Genomic DNA, 19380 nt, shown 5'->3' on the forward strand with positions numbered 1-19380 from the left:
AGAAGTTTTGGAGGAGGTCTGATTAAGATTGTGTGTGTGTGTGTACAGTACCTGTGCTTTGTGTTGTGGGCTCGTTGGCGGGAATGAAGTCCTCATCATACGAGTCGTCATTAGAGTCATCTCCATCCACAGACGACCAGGCTCTCAGCTTAGCCTCCGCTATGGCAAACTGCTCCGCCACACCTTGACACACACATAGGTTAGACGTCAATATCAAACATTCAATACACACACACAAACAGGTCAGACATCGAGCGCCATCATTGAGTGCCCATGACGATGCCAGCATATGATTTTTGATTGACAGGTCCTTTCTGTGGAAGACAGAGTATGTTGATAGACTGACATCACAGCGAGGTTCTAAACCGGAGAGGTCATACAAACATATAGACATGTTACCTGGATATATATGCAAACACTGGAAATAATTCACTCTTGCAAAACACTGGTACAGTGTCTTGCAAAAGTATTCACCCCCATTGGCATTTTTCCTATTTTGTTGCCTTACAACCTGGAATTAAAATGGATTTGTTGGGGGTTTGTATCATTTGATTTACACAACATTGAAGATGCAAAATATTTTTTATTGTGAAACAAACAATAAATAACACAAAAAAAACGGAAAACTTGAGCGTGCTTAACTATTCACCCCCCAAAGTCAATACTTTGTAGAGCCACCTTTTGCAGCAATTACAGCTGCAAGTCTCTTGGGGTATGTCTCTATAAGCTTGGCACATCTAGCCACTGGGATTTTTGCCCATTCTTCAAGGCAAAACTGCTCCAGCTTCTTCAAGTTGGATGGGTTCCGCTGGTGTACAGCAATCTTTAAATCATACCACAGATTCTCAATTGGATTTGCCGCAGTGGGCTTTGACCAAAAAGCTCAATTTTAGTCTCATCTGACCAGAGTACCTTCATGCCTTTTGGCGAACACCAAACGTGTTTGCTTATTTTTTCTTTAAGCAATGGCTTTTTTCTAGCCACTCTTCCGTAAGGCCTAGCTCTGTGGAGTGTATGGCTTAAAGTGGTCCTATGGATAGATACTCCAATCTCCACTGTGTAGCTTTGCAGTTCCTTCAGGGTTATCTTTGGTCTCTTTGTTGCCTCTCTGATTAATGCCCTCCTTGCCTGGTCCGTGAGTTTTGGTGGGAGGCCCTCTCTTGGCAGGTTTGTTGTGGTGCCATATTTTTTTCATTTTTTAATAATGGATTTAATGGTGCTCCATGGGATGTTCAAAGTTTCTGATATTTTTTTAGAACCCAACTCTGATCTGTACTTCTCCACAACTTTATCCCTGACCTGTTTGGAGAGCTCTTTGGTCTTCATGGTGCCGCTTGCTTAGTGGTGTTGCAGACTCTGAGGCCTTTCAGAACAGCTGTATATATACTGAGATCAGGTGACAAATCATGTGACGCTTAGATTGCACACAGGTGGACTTTATTTAACTAATTATGTGACTTCTGAAGGTAATTGGTTGCACCAGATCTTATTTAGGGGCTTCATAGCAAATGGGGTGAATACATATGCACTCACTACTTTTCAGGTTTTTATTTTTTCAAATGTTTTGAAAAGAAGATATTTTGTGCATTTCACTTCACCAATTTGGACTATTTTGTGTATGTCCATTACATAAGATCCAAATAAAAATGTATTTAAATTACAGGTTGTAATGCAACAAAATAGGAAAAACACCAAGGGAGATGAATACCTTTTCAAGGCACTGTATGTACAGTCTGTCACACAAATATACAATCGGAAATGAGAGATCTGTCTCAGATCTGTATGTCACACAAACAGCAGGTAGCCCAGCAGGGTGGCAGGTAGCCCAGCGGGGTGGCAGGTTGCGCAGCGGGGTGGCAGGTTGCGCAGCGGGGTGGCAGGTGCCAGCGGGGTGGCAGGTTGCCCAGCGGGGTGGCAGGTTGCCCAGCGGGGTGGCAGGTAGCCCAGCGGGGTGGCAGGTAGCCCAGCGGGGTGGCAGGTAGCCCAGCGGGGTGGCAGGTAGCCCAGCGGGGTGGCAGGTTGCGCAGCGGGGTGGCAGGTTGCCCAGCGGGGTGGCAGGTTGCATAGCGGTTAGAGCCTTGGGCCAGTAACTGAATGGTCACTAGTTTGAATCCTCACACAGACAAGGTAAGAAATCTGCTGATGTGCCCTTGAACAAGGCACTTAACCCTAATAGTTGATAATGACCACTCTCCGAGGGTGTCTCAGGGAGAGTTGAGATATGCAAAAAAACACATTTCCAATTCACACGTGTATTAATACACACTTGTACATAAAATAGGACAAATATAAAATCAAATCAAAGTTTATTTGTCACGTGCGCTGAATACAACAGGTGTAGACCTAACAGAGAAATGCTTACTTACAGGCTCTAACCAATAGTACAAAAAAGGTATTAGGTGAACAATAGGTAAGTAAAGAAATAAAAACAACAGTAAAAAGACAGTGAAAAATAACAGTAGCGAGGCTATATACATTGGTATCACTGCAGTACAAGCAAATAATTGTATTACACACACACACAGGGGAGACGAACGTGGGTTTCTCCGTGGCTGAAGTGAATCGGCATGTGACAGAGCCAGTGTTCCGTAGACGAGCTGACCAATCACCTCCATTCACTGTCACCAGCCAATCACAAATGACCTCTTTCTCTCCGCTGCTTCAATGGCCTTCCATTCCTCATTCCCCTCCTCTATTTTAAATTCCATCCAATCCATCTCTTTTCTCATTCCTCTTTTACTTTTCCTCTTTCTCCCTTAGCCACATGCCTTGTGTTCCTCTCCTTTTCTCATTCATCTCATTTTACTCTTCTTTAAATTTCAATCTCCCTATTTTTTCAGCTTGTTTCTATTTCATCTTTATCTCGCTCTCTTTCTTTCCTCATCCCTTTCATCTCATTTCCATTAAAATTCTCTCTCTCTATTTCCCTCTCCGCTGTTCTCTGTTGATTCTCACAGAGATAGATTCTCTCATTCAAATTCTTTTATTATTATTTTTTATTTATTTAACTTGTCATGACGTTGCCCTCTTTGGGGATAGTGAGCACCATCCCCCTCTCTCTCTCACCCCCTACTAACAGGCTCTGTTAGGCAGGTCATAAATTCCTTGAGGAGTTCTCTCCTCATGGCCAGAGTACAAGAGAGAGTGAGTTTTCACAGGAGAACAAAGGAACCTCTTCTCCAGCATAGAACTTGAGGACTGAGCAATGTACATGTTTTGGAGAAGGTGTACACGGTCGGGGAAGAATCCAGCTACGACCGGTCTATTTGTTTAATGTTTGTGAAACTCATGAGAGACAATACAGCCATATCACCATAACTCTGTTTATACAAGAGTCTCAGTTATGAGGCTTGCATCTAATTGTTGTATAAAATGAATGAGTAAAGATGAAACTATTTGTGAACTTATGTAATGTGATTTTAAACTGTTTAATGAAAGGGAACCCAATTCCCTTTAAAGTTAACTAAGTCATTGGCCCGCTCCATGAGCACAGACATTGATCTGGTGTCATGGGACAGCCTTTTTCTGCTCTTCTGAATATAACACCCACCTTGGGAATTTATCTTCAAACCAGCTTACCTCGATAACCGAGAGGGCTAAGGTTTGAGTAGATTGCTGAATTCTTAACCATACCACGTGGTTAAACTCTGAGACTATCAATACCGACAGAATAGGAGCTACTCTTCGATACTAATTACTAGTCTGCAGTGCGGGTGCAGTCTGCACCCGTGAATGCGAGAACTGATAACCGACGAAACATCTATACTACAACAACATTGCTGAATGTTACTCTGAACTATCCATTCTAACCACGGCAGAGAGAGAGAGGGCGGACAAACTCTCCAACAGAAACAAACTTTCCAACAGAGATCACGACGACACACTGAGTGTAAATATATATATATATATCGATTGCAATTATTCCTGAATAAGTGAACGTTCATGTGCAAAGGAGTAGCATTTCAATGTTATAATTATCAACTAGTGTCTTTTATCTTTCGCGCCCTTCTCAGTGCCTTTGTCTACCAAGCCGCCATACCAGTTTAGCCCACTAGGGCACATCCCCTATCATTTCTTTGTAACCATATCTACTTTGTTTGTTTGTTTATGCATTTCTGTGATTATTTAGTTAGTTAATGAATAAATGATTGAGACAATTGATGTATGGATGATATGGATGATTAAAATATTTTCCTTGGTGCCTCGACTTCCTAGTTAATTACATTTACATGATTAAGTTAGTTTAATCACGTAATAATAATTACAGAGAATTTATTTGATAAAAATAAGTCTTCAGTTTAATGATGCCAAAGACACGACAAACCTTTATTTAACTAGGCAAGTCAGTTAAGATCAAATTCTTATTTACAATGATGGCCAAAACCGGACGACGTTGGGCCAATTGTGCGCCGCCCTGTGGCACTCCCAATCATGGCCAGATGAGATGCAGCCTGGATTTGAACCAAGTACTGCAGTGACGCCTCTTGTACTGAGATGCAGTGTCTTAGACCACTGCGCCACTCGGGAGCCCATTTTACTGTGGCTCAGCCCTAAACTCAGCCTTCACACACAGGAAGTCCTCTGACACATACTGCTAGGGTCTTTCTTTAAGTTTAAGTCATAATGGCGCCGGAGGGGATGGCTACCGTTTTACGGGCTCCTAACCAACTGTGCTATTTTGTTTGTAACTTATTTTGTACATAAAGTTGCTGCTACCATCTCTTATGACCGATAAGAGCTTATAGACATCAGAACAGTGATTACTCACCTCGAACTGGACAAATGTTTTTTATTTAATGAGTCCAACGCGAAGGATATACTGCTTCCCGGAGACAAGGCTCAAATCCCTGTCATTCGCGTGAAGAAAATACTGAGATACAGGGGGCCAAGGTCAGGGTGCCTTATGAGTATTCGTAGGCGAGTGAGTAAAATCACCACTACCATCGGTTCTATTGGCCAACGTGCAATCACTGGAAAACAAACTGGATGATCTACGGTCGAGACTATACTACCAACGGGACATGAAAAACTGTAATATCTTGTGTTTCACCGGCTGAACGATGACACGGATAATATGGAGCTGGCTGGCCTTTCTGTGCATCGGCAGGGCAGAGCAGCTACGTCTGGTAAGACGAGGGGCGGGGGTGTGTGTCTATTTGTCAATAACAGCTGGTGCGCGATGTCTAATATAAAATAAGTCTCGAGGTATTGCTCGCCTGAGGTAGAGTACCTCATGATAAGCTGTAGACCACACTATCTACCAAGAGAGTTCTCATCTATATTTTTCGTAGCCATCTATTTACCACCACAAACCGATGCTGGCACTAAGACCCCACTCAACAAGCTGTATAAGGCCATAAGCAAACAAGAAAATGCTCATTCAGAAGCGGCGCTCCTAGTGGCCGGGGATTTTAATGCAGGCAAACTTAGATCAGTTTTACCTAATTTCTACCAGCATGTCACATGTGAAACCAGAGAAAAAAACTCTAGACCACCTTTACTCCACACACAGAGATGCATACAAAGCTCTCCCTCACCATCCATTTGGCAAATCTGACCATAATTATATCCTCCTGATTCCTCTTTACAAGCAAAAACTAAAGCAGGAAGTACTTTTCGCTCAATATAGAAATGGTCAGATGACGCGGATGCTACACTACAGGACTGTTTTGATAGCACAGACTGGAATATGTTCCGTGATTCATCCAATGGCATTGAGGAGGTTACCACCCCAGTCCCCAGCTTCATCAATAAGTGCATCGACAACATCGCCCCCACAGTGACCATACGTACATATCAAAACCAGAAGCCGTGGATTACAGGGAACATCTGCACCGAGTTAGAGGCTAGAACTGCCGCTTTCAAGGAGCTCGCGTCACTTATAAGAAATCCCGTTATGCCCTCAGACAAACCATCAAAAAGGCAAAGCATCAATACTGGACTAAGATTGAATCCTACTACATTGGCTACAATGCTCGTCAGATGTGGCAGGGCTTGCAAACTATTATGGAATACAAAAGGAAATCCAGCCGCGAGCTGCCCAGTGACGCGAGCCTAAATGACTACCGTCCTGTAGCACTCACGTCGGTAGCCATGAAGTGCTTTGAAAGGATGGTCATTACTCACATCACCACCATCATCCCGGATACCCTAGACCCACTCCAATTCGCATACCGCCCCAACAGATTCACAGATGACGCAATCTCAATCGCACTCCACACTACCTTTTCCCACCTGGACAAAAGGAACACCTATGTGAGGATGCTGTTCATTGACTACAGCTCAGCGTTCAACACCATAGTGCCCACAAAGCTCATCACTAAGCTCACGACTCCAACACCATCATTAAGTTGTGGTAGGCCTGATCGCCGACAATGATTAGACAGCCTATAGAGAGGAGGTCAGAGACCTGGCCGTGTGGTGCCAGGACAACAACCTCTCCCTCAATGTGAGCAAGACAAAGTAGATGATCGTGGACTACAGGAAAAGGAGGGCCAAACAGACCCACATTAACATTGACAAGGCTGTAGTGGAGCGGGTTGAGAGTTTCAAGTTCCTTGGTGTCCACATCACCAACAAACTATAAATGGTTCAAACACACCAAGACAGTCATGAAGAGGGCAAGACAACACCAAATCCTCAAAAAGTTCTACAGCTGCATCATCGAGAGCATCCTGACCGGTTGATTCACCGCCTGGTATGGCAACTGCTTGGCATCTGACCGTAAGGCGCTACAGAGGGTAGTGTGTACGGCCCAGTACATCACTGGGGCCAAGCTTCCTGCCATCCAGGACCTATATACTGGACGGTGTCAGAGGAAGGCCCAAAAAATTGTCAAAGACTCCAGTCACCCAAGTCATAGACTGTTCTCTCTGCTACTGCACGGCAAGCAGTACCGGATAGCCAAGTATAGGTCCAAACGGCTCCTTAACAGGACTATTTCCATTGACCCCCCCCGACCTGTACCCCGCACATTGTTCTCGGTACCGGTTCCCACTGTATATAGATTCGTTATTGTTATGTAATCTTATTGTGTTACTTTTTATTGAATTTTTTACTTTAGTTTAGTAAATATTTTCTTAACTCTCTTTCTTGAACTGCATTGTTGGTTAAGGGCTTATGAGGAAGCATTTCTCAGTAAGGTCTACCTACACCTGTTTTATTCAGCACATGTGACTAATAACATTTGATTTTTTTCTCATTCTCTTTCTCCATCTTATGCACAACAAGGTTTACATCCATTCTGCATGTGTGTGTGTGTGCGCAAGCATGTGTATGCTATGGTCCTGCAGAGATTGGCTCCTCTCCCAGACCTGTTTAGACCAGCACACTCCCAGAACACTTTGATGGCCTATACAGAGTAACCCCATGGAACTGTAGCCCTGCCAGCCCTGCACACACACACAGTACACTCTTCTATACACACTGAAATAAGCTCCTCTTAGTATCGGTCAGGGCTGACAGCCAGACTCCTGCAGGGGATAACCACTATCCAGGATTGTGTGTGTGTGTGTGTGTAGACGGAGATGTGTGTGTGTTGATACGAGCTGGTGCATCAATAGGACAACCCTACCTGGACATAACCCCTGGGTACCTCCCATTCAACTGGCTTAATCTATCCTCACACACACACACACACACACACACCATATACAGTGCATACATAGTCAAAACCATTCCAACACATTTACCATTGTACCCTCTCCCATAATTGAAACTGAATCACTTCGACCAAACAGTCACAATTACTCTCCCATATACATACACCAATACACAGCTACATTACATTCACAGTTTTTCACACAACCTGCAAAGTCACCCATGCCCAGCTAATATTCAAAGAGAGCCAGTGACGTAGATGAGGAAGCATGTCAGCACTTTGACCAGAGTCCTGACAAAGTGGACAGGGGTACAGTGGAGATGTAAGAGGAAGTGAAGGGCAAGTGAAATAACCCTGGGGTCAGCTGGATGTGATGGTGGGATCAGAAGAACAAGTGAAATAACCCTGGGGTCAGCTGGATGTGATGGTGGGATCAGAAGAAGAAGTGAAATAACCCTGGGGTCAGCTGGATGTGATGGTGGGATCAGAAGAACAAGTGAAATAACCCTGGGGTCAGCTGGATGTGATGGTGGGATCAGAAGAACAAGTGAAATAACCCTGGGGTCAGCTGGATGTGATGGTGGGATCAGAAGGGGGTAGAAGTGTTTGCATGCCTGTACAGTATGTGTGTAAAGGGGGCATATTGGGTGATGGTCAGAGGAGAGGAGAGGAGAAAAAAGAGAGTAAAGTAAAAAATGAAAGGAGATGAGGGGCACAGAGAAAAGCGCTCAGTCACACCTTCACTAGCCAGGAGCAGAACCTTACTGTGCAAATTAACCTTGAGAGGCTGCACTGCAGGGAGGGAGGGAGGGAGAACGGCGAGAGAGAGAGAGAGAGAGAGTGAACGAGGGACCTAGAGAATGGATAGAGAGACAGATGGAGACAAGGCAACAGAGAGAGGAAGAGAGTGAAAGAGCAAAGAGGGAGGCACACAGGGACAGAGGACAAAAGAGTGGCATAGAAAGAAGGGGACAAAAAACAGAGAGAAAGAGAAACATTTCACGACATTTTACTACCTCAAGTCATTGCTGTAAAAAACATTCAATCAACTTACCTGTTAAAGTAAAATTAAATGATTGTAATGATAAACTGGGTAGGCCTACTGACCTGCAGCGAAGCGGGCCTCCTGTTCTCCCTCAGTGAGGTCAGAGTAGTTGTTGAAGTCAGACTCCAGAGCTGCGGGGGTGTCTGTGGGCTTACACCAGCCCTTCCACTCTATCAGGTGGGCCACCCTGCCCTGGGCCATGCCTGTGGGCCTCGTCACACGGTCCTTCATCGCCTGGGAGATGCCTAGATTTCAAAGATTAGAGGGCAAAGGTCACATACATGTAAAGTGTAAAGAGTATAGCATGCAGGATTTATTTTGTGTGTGTGTGTGTGTGTGTGTGTGCGCGCGCGCTTGCACACACACACACACACAAGCTCGTATTTACCATGTAATGAAGATCTGGCTAACGCCGCAATCTCTTGAATGGTAAGTGCTCTTCTCGATTTTGGTAACATTTCAACGGTGTCGTCAACATTTACCTGTGAAGGAAAAAACAACCATTAATAAAGGAGGACTCACACACTACATGGATGATGACAAGCAGTGGAGGCTGTTATACAGATGTACTGTACATGCTACGACTACCAAGAAATCCTTTCAAACTGATCTGAAAGAGCACTCATGTTTTCAAGGCAGAGAAAATACCTCTGTTTGCATTGCTTTTACACTCACATGCACACTGCATGAAAGATATGAAGGGCCACTGCAAGATTATTATGACGAAAATATAGAACAACCCCCCTACGCTCTACTCTACTCCGTTGGTCTGGTCTGTCCATCCTCTCTACTCTACTCCCTTGGTCTGGTCTGTCCATCCTCTCTACTCTACTCCCTTGGTCTGGTCTGTCCATCCTCTCTACTCTACCCCCTTGGTCTGGTCTGTCCATCCTCTCTACTCTACTCCGTTGGTCTGGTCTGTCCATCCTCTCTACTCTACTCCCTTGGTCTGGTCTGTCCATCCTCTCTACTCTACCCCCTTGGTCTGGTCTGTCCATCCTCTCTACTCTACCCCCTTGGTCTGGTCTGTCCATCCTCTCTACTCTACCCCCTTGGTCTGGTCTGTCCATCCTCTCTACTCTACCCCCTTGGTCTGGTCTGTCCATCCTCTCTACTCTACTCCGTTGGTCTGGTCTGTCCATCCTCTCTACTCTACTCCCTTGGTCTGGTCTGTCCATCCTCTCTACTCTACCCCCTTGGTCTGGTCTGTCCATCCTCTCTACTCTACTCCGTTGGTCTGGTCTGTCCATCCTCTCTACTCTACTCCGTTGGTCTGGTCTGTCCATCCTCTCTACTCTACTCCGTTGGTCTGGTCTGTCCATCCTCTCTACTCTACCCCCTTGGTCTGGTCTGTCCATCCTCTCTACTCTACCCCCTTGGTCTGGTCTGTCCATCCTCTCTACTCTACTCCCTTGGTCTGGTCTGTCCATCCTCTCTACTCTACTCCGTTGGTCTGGTCTGTCCATCCTCTCTACTCTACTCCGTTGGTCTGGTCTGTCCATCCTCTCTACTCTACTCCGTTGGTCTGGTCTGTCCATCCTCTCTACTCTACCCCCTTGGTCTGGTCTGTCCATCCTCTCTACTCTACTCCGTTGATCTGGTCTGTCCATCCTCTCTACTCTACTCCCTTGGTTTGGTCTGTCCATCCTCTCTACTCTACTCCGTTGATCTGGTCTGTCCATCCTCTCTACTCTACTCCGTTGGTCTGGTCTGTCCATCCTCTCTACTCTACTCCGTTGATCTGGTCTGTCCATCCTCTCTACTCTACTCCGTTGGTCTGGTCTGTCCATCCTCTCTACTCTACCCCCTTGGTCTGGTCTGTCCATCCTCTCTACTCTACTCCGTTGATCTGGTCTGTCCATCCTCTCTACTCTACTCCGTTGGTCTGGTCTGTCCATCCTCTCTACTCTACCCCCTTGGTCTGGTCTGTCCATCCTCTCTACTCTACTCCGTTGATCTGGTCTGTCCATCCTCTCTACTCTACTCCGTTGGTCTGGTCTGTCCATCCTCTCTACACTACTCCCTTGGTCTGGTCTGTCCATCCTCTCTACTCTACTCCGTTGGTCTGGTCTGTCCATCCTCTCTACTCTACTCCGTTGGTCTGGTCTGTCCATCCTCTCTACTCTACTCCCTTGGTCTGGTCTGTCCATCCTCTCTACTCTACTCCGTTGATCTGGTCTGTCCATCCTCTCTACTCTACCCCCTTGGTCTGGTCTGTCCATCCTCTCTACTCTACCGCCTTGGTCTGGTCTGTCCATCCTCTCTACTCTACTCCTTGTTCGGGTCTGTCCATCCTCTCTACGTCTACTCCTTGGTCTGGTCTGTCCATCCTCTCTACTCTACCTCCGTTGCTGGTCTGTCCATCCTCTCTACTCTACCGCCCTTGGTCTGGTCTGTCCCATCCTCTCTACTCTACCGCCCTTGGTCTGGTCTGTCCATCATCCTCCTACTCTACCCCCTTGGTCTGGTCTGTCCATCCTCTCTACTCTACTCCCTTGGTCTGGTCTGTCCATCCTCTCTACTTACTCCGTTGGTCTGGTTGTCCATCTCTCTACTCTACTCCGTTGGTCTGGTCTGTCCATCCTCTCTACTATTACCCTCCGTTGGTCGGTCTGTCCATCCCTCTCTACTCTACCCCCCTTGGTCTGGTCTGTCCATCCTCTCTACTCTACCCCCTTGGTCTGGTCTGTCCATCCTCTCTACTCTACTCCCTTGGTCTGGTCTGTCCATCCTCTCTACTCTACTCCGTTGGTCTGGTCTGTCCATCCTCTCTACTCTACTCCGTTGGTCTGGTCTGTCCATCCTCTCTACTCTACTCCCTTGGTCTGGTCTGTCCATCCTCTCTACTCTACTCCCTTGGTCTGGTCTGTCCATCCTCTCTACTCTACTCCGTTGGTCTGGTCTGTCCATCCTCTCTACTCTACCCCCTTGGTCTGGTCTGTCCATCCTCTCTACTCTACTCCGTTGGTCTGGTCTGTCCATCCTCTCTACTCTACCGCCTTGGTCTGGTCTGTCCATCCTCTCTACTCTACTCCGTTGGTCTGGTCTGTCCATCCTCTCTACTCTACTCCGTTGGTCTGGTCTGTCCATCCTCTCTACTCTACTCCGTTGGTCTGGTCTGTCCATCCTCTCTACTCTACTCCGTTGGTCTGGTCTGTCCATCCTTTCTACTCTACTCCGTTGGTCTGGTCTGTCCATCCTCTCTACTCTACTCCGTTGATCTGGTCTGTCCATCCTCTCTACTCTACCCCCTTGGTCTGGTCTGTCCATCCTCTCTACTCTACCCCCTTGGTCTGGTCTGTCCATCCTCTCTACACTACTCCCTTGGTCTGGTCTGTCCATCCTCTCTACTCTACCGCCTTGGTCTGGTCTGTCCATCCTCTCTACTCTACTCCGTTGGTCTGGTCTGTCCATCCTCTCTACTCTACTCCCTTGGTCTGGTCTGTCCATCCTCTCTACACTACTCCCTTGGTCTGGTCTGTCCATCCTCTCTACTCTACCCCCTTGGTCTGGTCTGTCCATCCTCTCTACACTACTCCCTTGGTCTGGTCTGTCCATCCTCTCTACTCTACCGCCTTGGTCTGGTCTGTCCATCCTCTCTACTCTACTCCGTTGGTCTGGTCTGTCCATCCTCTCTACTCTACTCCGTTGGTCTGGTCTGTCCATCCTCTCTACTCTATGACGTTGGCCTGTGGGTAAGGTTTATGACCCCCCCCCCCCATAAATACCTTTCTCCCTTCCCCTCTCTTACTGACCCTACTGAAGGACTGCTGTCCTGTTAAATATAGAGAGTCTGGGAACATCAAACAAATGGGGAAAGGAACCATATTTTGGTAATAAAACCAGTTGGAAATATGCTTGATAACGTAATGAGTATATATGTCAGTTCATTGTTATCTGAGACATTATGATTGATGACAGGACGACATAAACTGTACCTGAGAAAGTATACACCCTCTAGTTATCAGAGTCACATGGAATTGTTATGCAATTGAAATGTTTGATATTGAAATTGTTTGTTAGGAGATTAAATGTAATTTTAGCTTCCAAATGAGAGAATTGGGTTTTCATAAGGAAAGTGCCCTGCTCGATCAGTGGCCCAACCCTGTGAAGAGACAGGGGTTATAAACGATGAAACACCTCCTTCCCCCCTCTCCACTATATAAGCCTTTGACGAAAAGACATTCGGTAGTTCCAGTACGGGAGGTCTGCAGCCTCTACGTTAGAAGGACACACATGTAAAGGACAGAACTAAGCCAACCTCGGCGTGAGCTATGGTATGAACTGGTATGAACTTTGAGCTTATTCACTACAGAAGTGATACTTCCTAGCCGCTGAGTTAGCCGCTGTCGACGTGGGCTAGGAAAGGACGGACGACGGATCCAGTCTAACAAACAGACGAAGATACCACCACGTATCCAATTTACCACCATTGACATTCTTCCACTACAGGAAGATCTGTTGGCCAACCCGGCCAGCATCTACGACCAATCTACCGAAGCGCAGCTCAGAGTAAATATTTATTGCATTTTCCTTTTCCAAATGGGCGGTAATTTAGAATGCATAAGATAATGTATTTACGATAGCATAGCTGCTGTTTCTCTGTTCCTAAATCTTCCCGCTCTTTCATTCAAGCCCAACCCCCTTTCCTTTGTGTAACCAGCCATCATATCTGTTCCGTCCACCGGGACGTTTTCTGTATGACATCATTGGTATTCTGTGTATTTGTAATTCTGTGTGATTAGTTAGGTATTTAGTAAATAAATAATTAAACCCAATTTTGTATTGCTGATTCAACTTGTTAGCCAGGGTTCGTGAAGATAACCAAGAATTTACAACTTTCACTATGAGACTGAAAATAAGATAAGGGTTAATATTGACTGCTATCGATGTAAAATATTACTAAGTATTTTAAGAGTTTATTCGGAAGATAACAGCTCTATAAACGTTCTTCCGTGGTGCCCCGACTTTCTAGTTAATTACATTTACATGATTAGCTTAATCAGGTAATATTAATTACAGAGAAATCATTTTATAAGTTAGCATGTCATATCACTTAATCCGGCATAGCCAAAGACACGACAGTGGATAGGAACATTAGCCTGCTGGCCTTACTGGGTGGATAGGAACATTAGCCTGCTGGTCTTACTGGGTGGATAGGAACATTAGCCTGCTGGTCTTACTGGGTGGATAGGAACATTAGCCTGCTGGCATTACTGGGTGGATAGGAACATTAGCCTGCTGGCCTTACTGGGTGGATAGGAACATTAGCCTGCTGGTCTTACTGGGTGGATAGGAACATTAGCCTGCTGGCATTACTGGGTGGATAGGAACATTAGCCTGCTGGCCTTACTGGGTGGATAGGAACATTAGCCTGCTGGCATTACTGGGTGGATAGGAACATTAGCCTGCTGGCCTTACTGGGTGGATAGGAACATTAGCCTGCTGGTCTTACTGGGTGGATAGGAACATTAGCCTGCTGGCATTACTGGGTGGATAGGAACATTAGCCTGCTGGCCTTACTGGGTGGATAGGAACATTAGCCTGCTGGCCTTACTGGGTGGATAGGAACATTAGCCTGCTGGCCTTACTGGGTGGATAGGAACATTAGCCTGCTGGTCTTACTGGGTGGATAGGAACATTAGCCTGCTGGCCTTACTGGGTGGATAGGAACATTAGCCTGCTGGCCTTACTGGGTGGATAGGAACATTAGCCTGCTGGCCTTACTGGGTGGATAGGAACATTAGCCTGCTGGCCTTACTGGGTGGATAGGAACATTAGCCTGCTGGTCTTACTGGGTGGATAGGAACATTAGCCTGCTGGCCTTACTGGGTCGATAGGAACATTAGCCTGCTGGCCTTACTGGGTCGATAGGAACATTAGCCTGCTGGCCTTACTGGGTGGATAGGAACATTAGCCTGCTGGCCTTACTGGGTGGATAGGAACATTAGCCTGCTGGCCTTACTGGGTGGATTGGAACATTAGCCTGCTGGCCTTACTGGGTGGATAGGAACATTAGCCTGCTGGCATTACTGGGTGGATAGGAACATTAGCCTGCTGGCCTTACTGGGTGGATAGGAACATTAGCCTGCTGGCATTACTGGGTGGATAGTAACATTAGCCTGCTGGCCTTACTGGGTGGATAGGAACATTAGCCTGCTGGTCTTACTGGGTGGATAGGAACATTAGCCTGCTGGCCTTACTGGGTCGATAGAAACATTAGCCTGCTGGCCTTACTGGGTCGATAGGAACATTAGCCTGCTGGCATTACTGGGTGGATAGGAACATTAGCCTGCTGGCCTTACTGGGTGGATAGGAACATTAGCCTGCTGGCCTTACTGGGTGGATAGGAACATTAGCCTGCTGGCCTTACTGGGTGGATAGGAACATTAGCCTGCTGGCCTTACTGGGTGGATAGGAACATTAGCCTGCTGGCCTTACTGGGTGGATAGGAACATTAGCCTGCTGGCCTTACTGGGTGGATAGGAACATTAACCTGCTGGCCTTACTGGGTGGATAGGAACATTAGCCTGCTGGCCTCACTGGGTGGATAGGAACATTAACCTGCTGGCCTTACTGAGTGGATAGGAACATTAGCCTGCTGGCCTTACTGGGTGGATAGGAACATTAGCCTGCTGGCTTTACTGAGTCGATAGGAACATTAGCCCGCTGGCCTTACTGAGTCGATAGGAACATTAGCCTGCTGGCCTTACTGAGTCGATAGGAACATTAGCCTGCTGGCCTTACTGGGTGGATAGGAACATTAGCCCGAGCTATTTAGGAGGGATATCACACCTGGAACAAATCATTGTCTAGTTGTGTTTTTCCTGCCTAGGGGTGCCCTATACCTGCGCCCAGAGGGGAGTAGTTCAAAGTCCGGGTGCAGTGGGTGGCTTGGGTCTAAAATGATTTTGTGAGCCTTGCGGAGGGCCCTGACCTTAAAGATCTCAGCCAGGCCTGTCTGTTTGACTCCAAGTGCCTTGCTTGCTGTGGTGATAATTCTTCCCAGCATATTTCTCTGTCTAACTGGAATTGCCAAACCAACAAACAATACAAAAAGTTTAAATACTCTCAATGAAAGATTTGTAAAACAGAGTCAGTATAGTGCAATTAACATTAAAAGATCCCAGCTTTTTGAGAAAGTACAGTCTCTGTTGGCTGTTTTTGTAGATCAGGTCTGTACATTTACTCCGCTGAAGCTTATTGTCCAAGAGGACACCCAGATATTTGTATTCCTCTACAATCTCTATATTCTGACCTCTGATAGATGTTGCAGAGGTAGGTGTTGTACGCTTCCTGAAGTCTATGCACATCTCTTTGGTCTTATTGGTATGGAGGACCAAGTGTGATTGGTCACACCACTCTACAAAGTCCTTTAGGACCGGGCCATGGTGTTCCTCGTCCTCATGCAACAGGCTGATCAAGGCAGTGTCATCAGAGAACTTAACGAGGTGTCTGTCAGGATGGGAACTAGCACAACTATTAGTGTACAAAATGTACAGGAGTGGGGACAAAACACATCCCTGAGGAGAGCCTGTGTTGGTGTTGCATATGTCCAACACGTGGGGACCTATTTTGACACGCTGTGACAGCCACAAAACCCTGACATGGGATTTGGCACCCTCTAGATGTCTGTAGACCATGTTGAGGAGAGTACACCCTCTAGATGTCTGTAGACCATGTTGAGGAGAGTACACCCTCTAGATGTCTGTAGACCATGTTGAGGAGAGTACACCCTCTAGATGTCTGTGGACCATGTTGAGGAGAGTACACCCTCTAGATGTCTGTAGACCATGTTGAGGAGAGTACACCCTCTAGATGTCTGTAGACCATGTTGAGGAGAGTACACCCTCTAGATGTCTGTAGACCATGTTGAGGAGAGTACACCCTCTAGATGTCTGTAGACCATGTTGAGGAGAGTACACCCTCTAGATGTCTGTAGACCATGTTGAGGAGAGTACACCCTCTAGATGTCTGAAGACCATGTTGAGGAGAGCACTCCCTCTAGATGTCTGTAGACCATGTTGAGGAGAGCACACCCTCTAGATGTCTGTAGACCATGTTGAGGAGAGTAAGAATGGCATCATCAACTCCTCTGCTGGGCTGATAGGCAAACTGAAATGGTTCGAGGAGATTCTGGGTGACGCTGAGAATATGACTTTTCATAATTTTCTCAAGGAATTTCATTACAAAGGATGTCAAGGCAACAGGGCAGTAGTCATTCAGCACAGAGGGATTAGATGCTTTAGCAATTTGTATAATAACTATGAAATATAGATATTATGCTACTCCTGTGGTATGGTCTGCAGTGGCATATATTCAGGGATGCCAATTCCCCACGAAAAAATACCAAGATAAAAAGGTAAAAATATAAAATAATGTATCTTTTGTCTCCATGTGTTTTCATAATTTTCCTTCAATTCGCAAGACGCTGAATATATTTCACCAGAGAAATCCTCTGGGTGAGCGAAACAGCACCCCTCTGTCTCCATGACTAGGCCATCTACAGTATCTGATGCTGTCTGGCCATAAAGATTATTACATTGTTGCCGACTGTAGCATTGAATGCAAGGGAAGCCAGCGAACATTTGGCCTCCCTTGATGAAAAAAAAGAATCAAATAATAGCCAATCAGGGTGGAGCTAAACTGAGTGAACTCAACTGTGAATGGTCCTGGTGCACCAAAGAAAATGTAAAGGGAAGCCAGTATGGATTTGGCTTCACTCCTATCACAACACATCAAGAGAAATATGTCATTAACAGAAACATCTTCAATTGTTGCATCTCATTGTGTTCTCCACCGGTGGCTGGCTGGCTATAAAAAATTGTCCCTTTCCTATATTAGCCATGGATGGACTTGTGAGTTTACTTAATTATCTGTACTGGCTAATGATTATAAAAGCGATTAGGATCAAAGCATAAATTCATACATTGTGCTCCTGGCCTGAGAGGATGAAAGTGCAATGTGTAGCTAGATGTAGAAGACTAATGTTAACTAGCTAAAGTTGCCCATGAAAGGAAGTTAGGCTAGGGAGCAAGCGTTTTAGGCCGGTAGCCTGGGACAACGACAAATAAAAGTGTACTGTATGACAGAGTCATTGACCATTTCGTCAACATGAAAGAGAGGAGGATGGCAGGATGACACAAATCAGAACCATGGACAGCCACATCATATTTAGCTTACATTGATTGGACTAAATACTTTTTGGTATATTTTAGTTGTCAGTGTATTAGACTAAGCAGAGGTGATTTGATGATGTTGAAGTGTAAATGGTGCTGGAATAGTGGAGGCAGCTCCTGTTTTCTTTGCGACTTGCGGTTCTAAATCAATAGTTGTTTGGTAGTCCGAAAATGTCGGAAACATTAACTTGCTTGACCATGCTGTAGATCATGTAACCATTACATACAATATGCTTTGTGGACTTCACCGGACAGAGGTTGCTCTCCGGTTTTGTAATGAAACAAAGGTGTGGTTGAATTTATTCTGCCACTGTGTCTTCTTGTCTCAGCCTTAGGCCTATATATCACGGTCTCAAGGCATATAAACTTAAAGGTTATAGAAAAAACAATGCTATTATCACAACACATAGATTGCAATATGGCTTTTTTACTGGCTTGGCTTCCCAAGTGATTTTACCCACGCACCGCTACTGCGGGTCTGCTCATCCTGTAAAGTCACACCACAGACATTGCATCTGGTGTTGACACGCGCTTTTGTTCTCCATCGCTTTTTATAGCCTAGCTTGGTCCACGTGTTTATGTCGACAGCTAGCTGATCCCACAGCAAGCTTGTGCATTGCTAATTCATGGCGGTAGAATCATTAGCAACAGAAGCAAAACGCAATGACACCGTTTTTGGAGCGCTCTAAATACTGACAATTTTAGAAACAGCCCTGAGGAAGGGGCCCCGCGAGCTCAGATGTTCACGCGCTGGCGATTATATCAGCCACTACTGGAGAGGCGTGATAATCCTCTAGCGCCACAAAAGAGAGAGAACGAGAGAGAGAGGAGCTCCCAGATCACTGAAGACAATCTGCGAGATATGGCATGCCATCGAGTTTCACAAGACCCCGGGGGCCACTACAGTTTACACCACCGTCACCCACTCTACCTCTTCACCCACTCTCCCCTACACTCTCCCCTACTGCCCTACTGAACGCTAGCTGAGAGCTCGGAATGGTGAAGGCATCGGCGGCATTCATCCCAACACAGACGGATGAAGAGGATGGCACTCTTGTGCTTCACATGCACGGACACACACATCCCTTCCGTAAAATAACGAACACAAGCCCGGTGTCTTGCTGACAAGCATTGGGTTAATCTGGCACGGTATATTAAACGGACAGAGCAGCAAGGTGCCTAGGTTGCCATTACTCAGTTTAAAATCCCAGACTCGCCTGTGGCAGTCGCTTTCGTTTCTGTTGAACCATTCCTTTACCATAAACTCCCTATAGTGACAACAGGCCTATGAAGCATTCTCAACACAGAAAAAGAAAGAAAAACATCAACAACCCCGGCAGTAGGCTATATATTAATTGCGTAATTGGCATTCCACGTATCTGCTGGTGTATTGAACCAACCGGTTTCTCCCGGTCGCCTCCAAAGCTGCAGACGCAATGCCACAGGTTTCATAAGAGAGCCGACAAAACATGTGGCCTTCGAACAGGAATGTATTTACAACTACTTCCCTTATTTTAAGAGTCATTAAATATAGAAAATATAATATGAAAGTAAAA

At 46.0% G+C, this 19380-nt stretch overlaps 1 protein-coding gene across 1 annotated transcript in view; it reads right to left on the bottom strand.

Moving 5' to 3' along the window:
* LOC115206842 (protein FAM131A) overlaps window positions 1–19380 on the bottom strand; it is a 28783-nt gene that overhangs the window by 2303 nt on the left and 7100 nt on the right. Inside the window, exons 3-5 of the mRNA XM_029774021.1 lie at window positions 9034–9127; window positions 8708–8890; window positions 52–183 (exon numbers count right to left, since the gene is read on the bottom strand). Coding sequence (XP_029629881.1) covers window positions 52–183; window positions 8708–8890; window positions 9034–9127 — 409 coding nt within the window. The remainder of the gene's footprint in view (window positions 1–51; window positions 184–8707; window positions 8891–9033; window positions 9128–19380) is intronic.

The sequence above is a fragment of the Salmo trutta genome, chromosome 13, assembly GCF_901001165.1.
Source record: "Salmo trutta chromosome 13, fSalTru1.1, whole genome shotgun sequence".
NCBI classification, from domain to species: Eukaryota; Metazoa; Chordata; class Actinopteri; order Salmoniformes; family Salmonidae; genus Salmo; species Salmo trutta.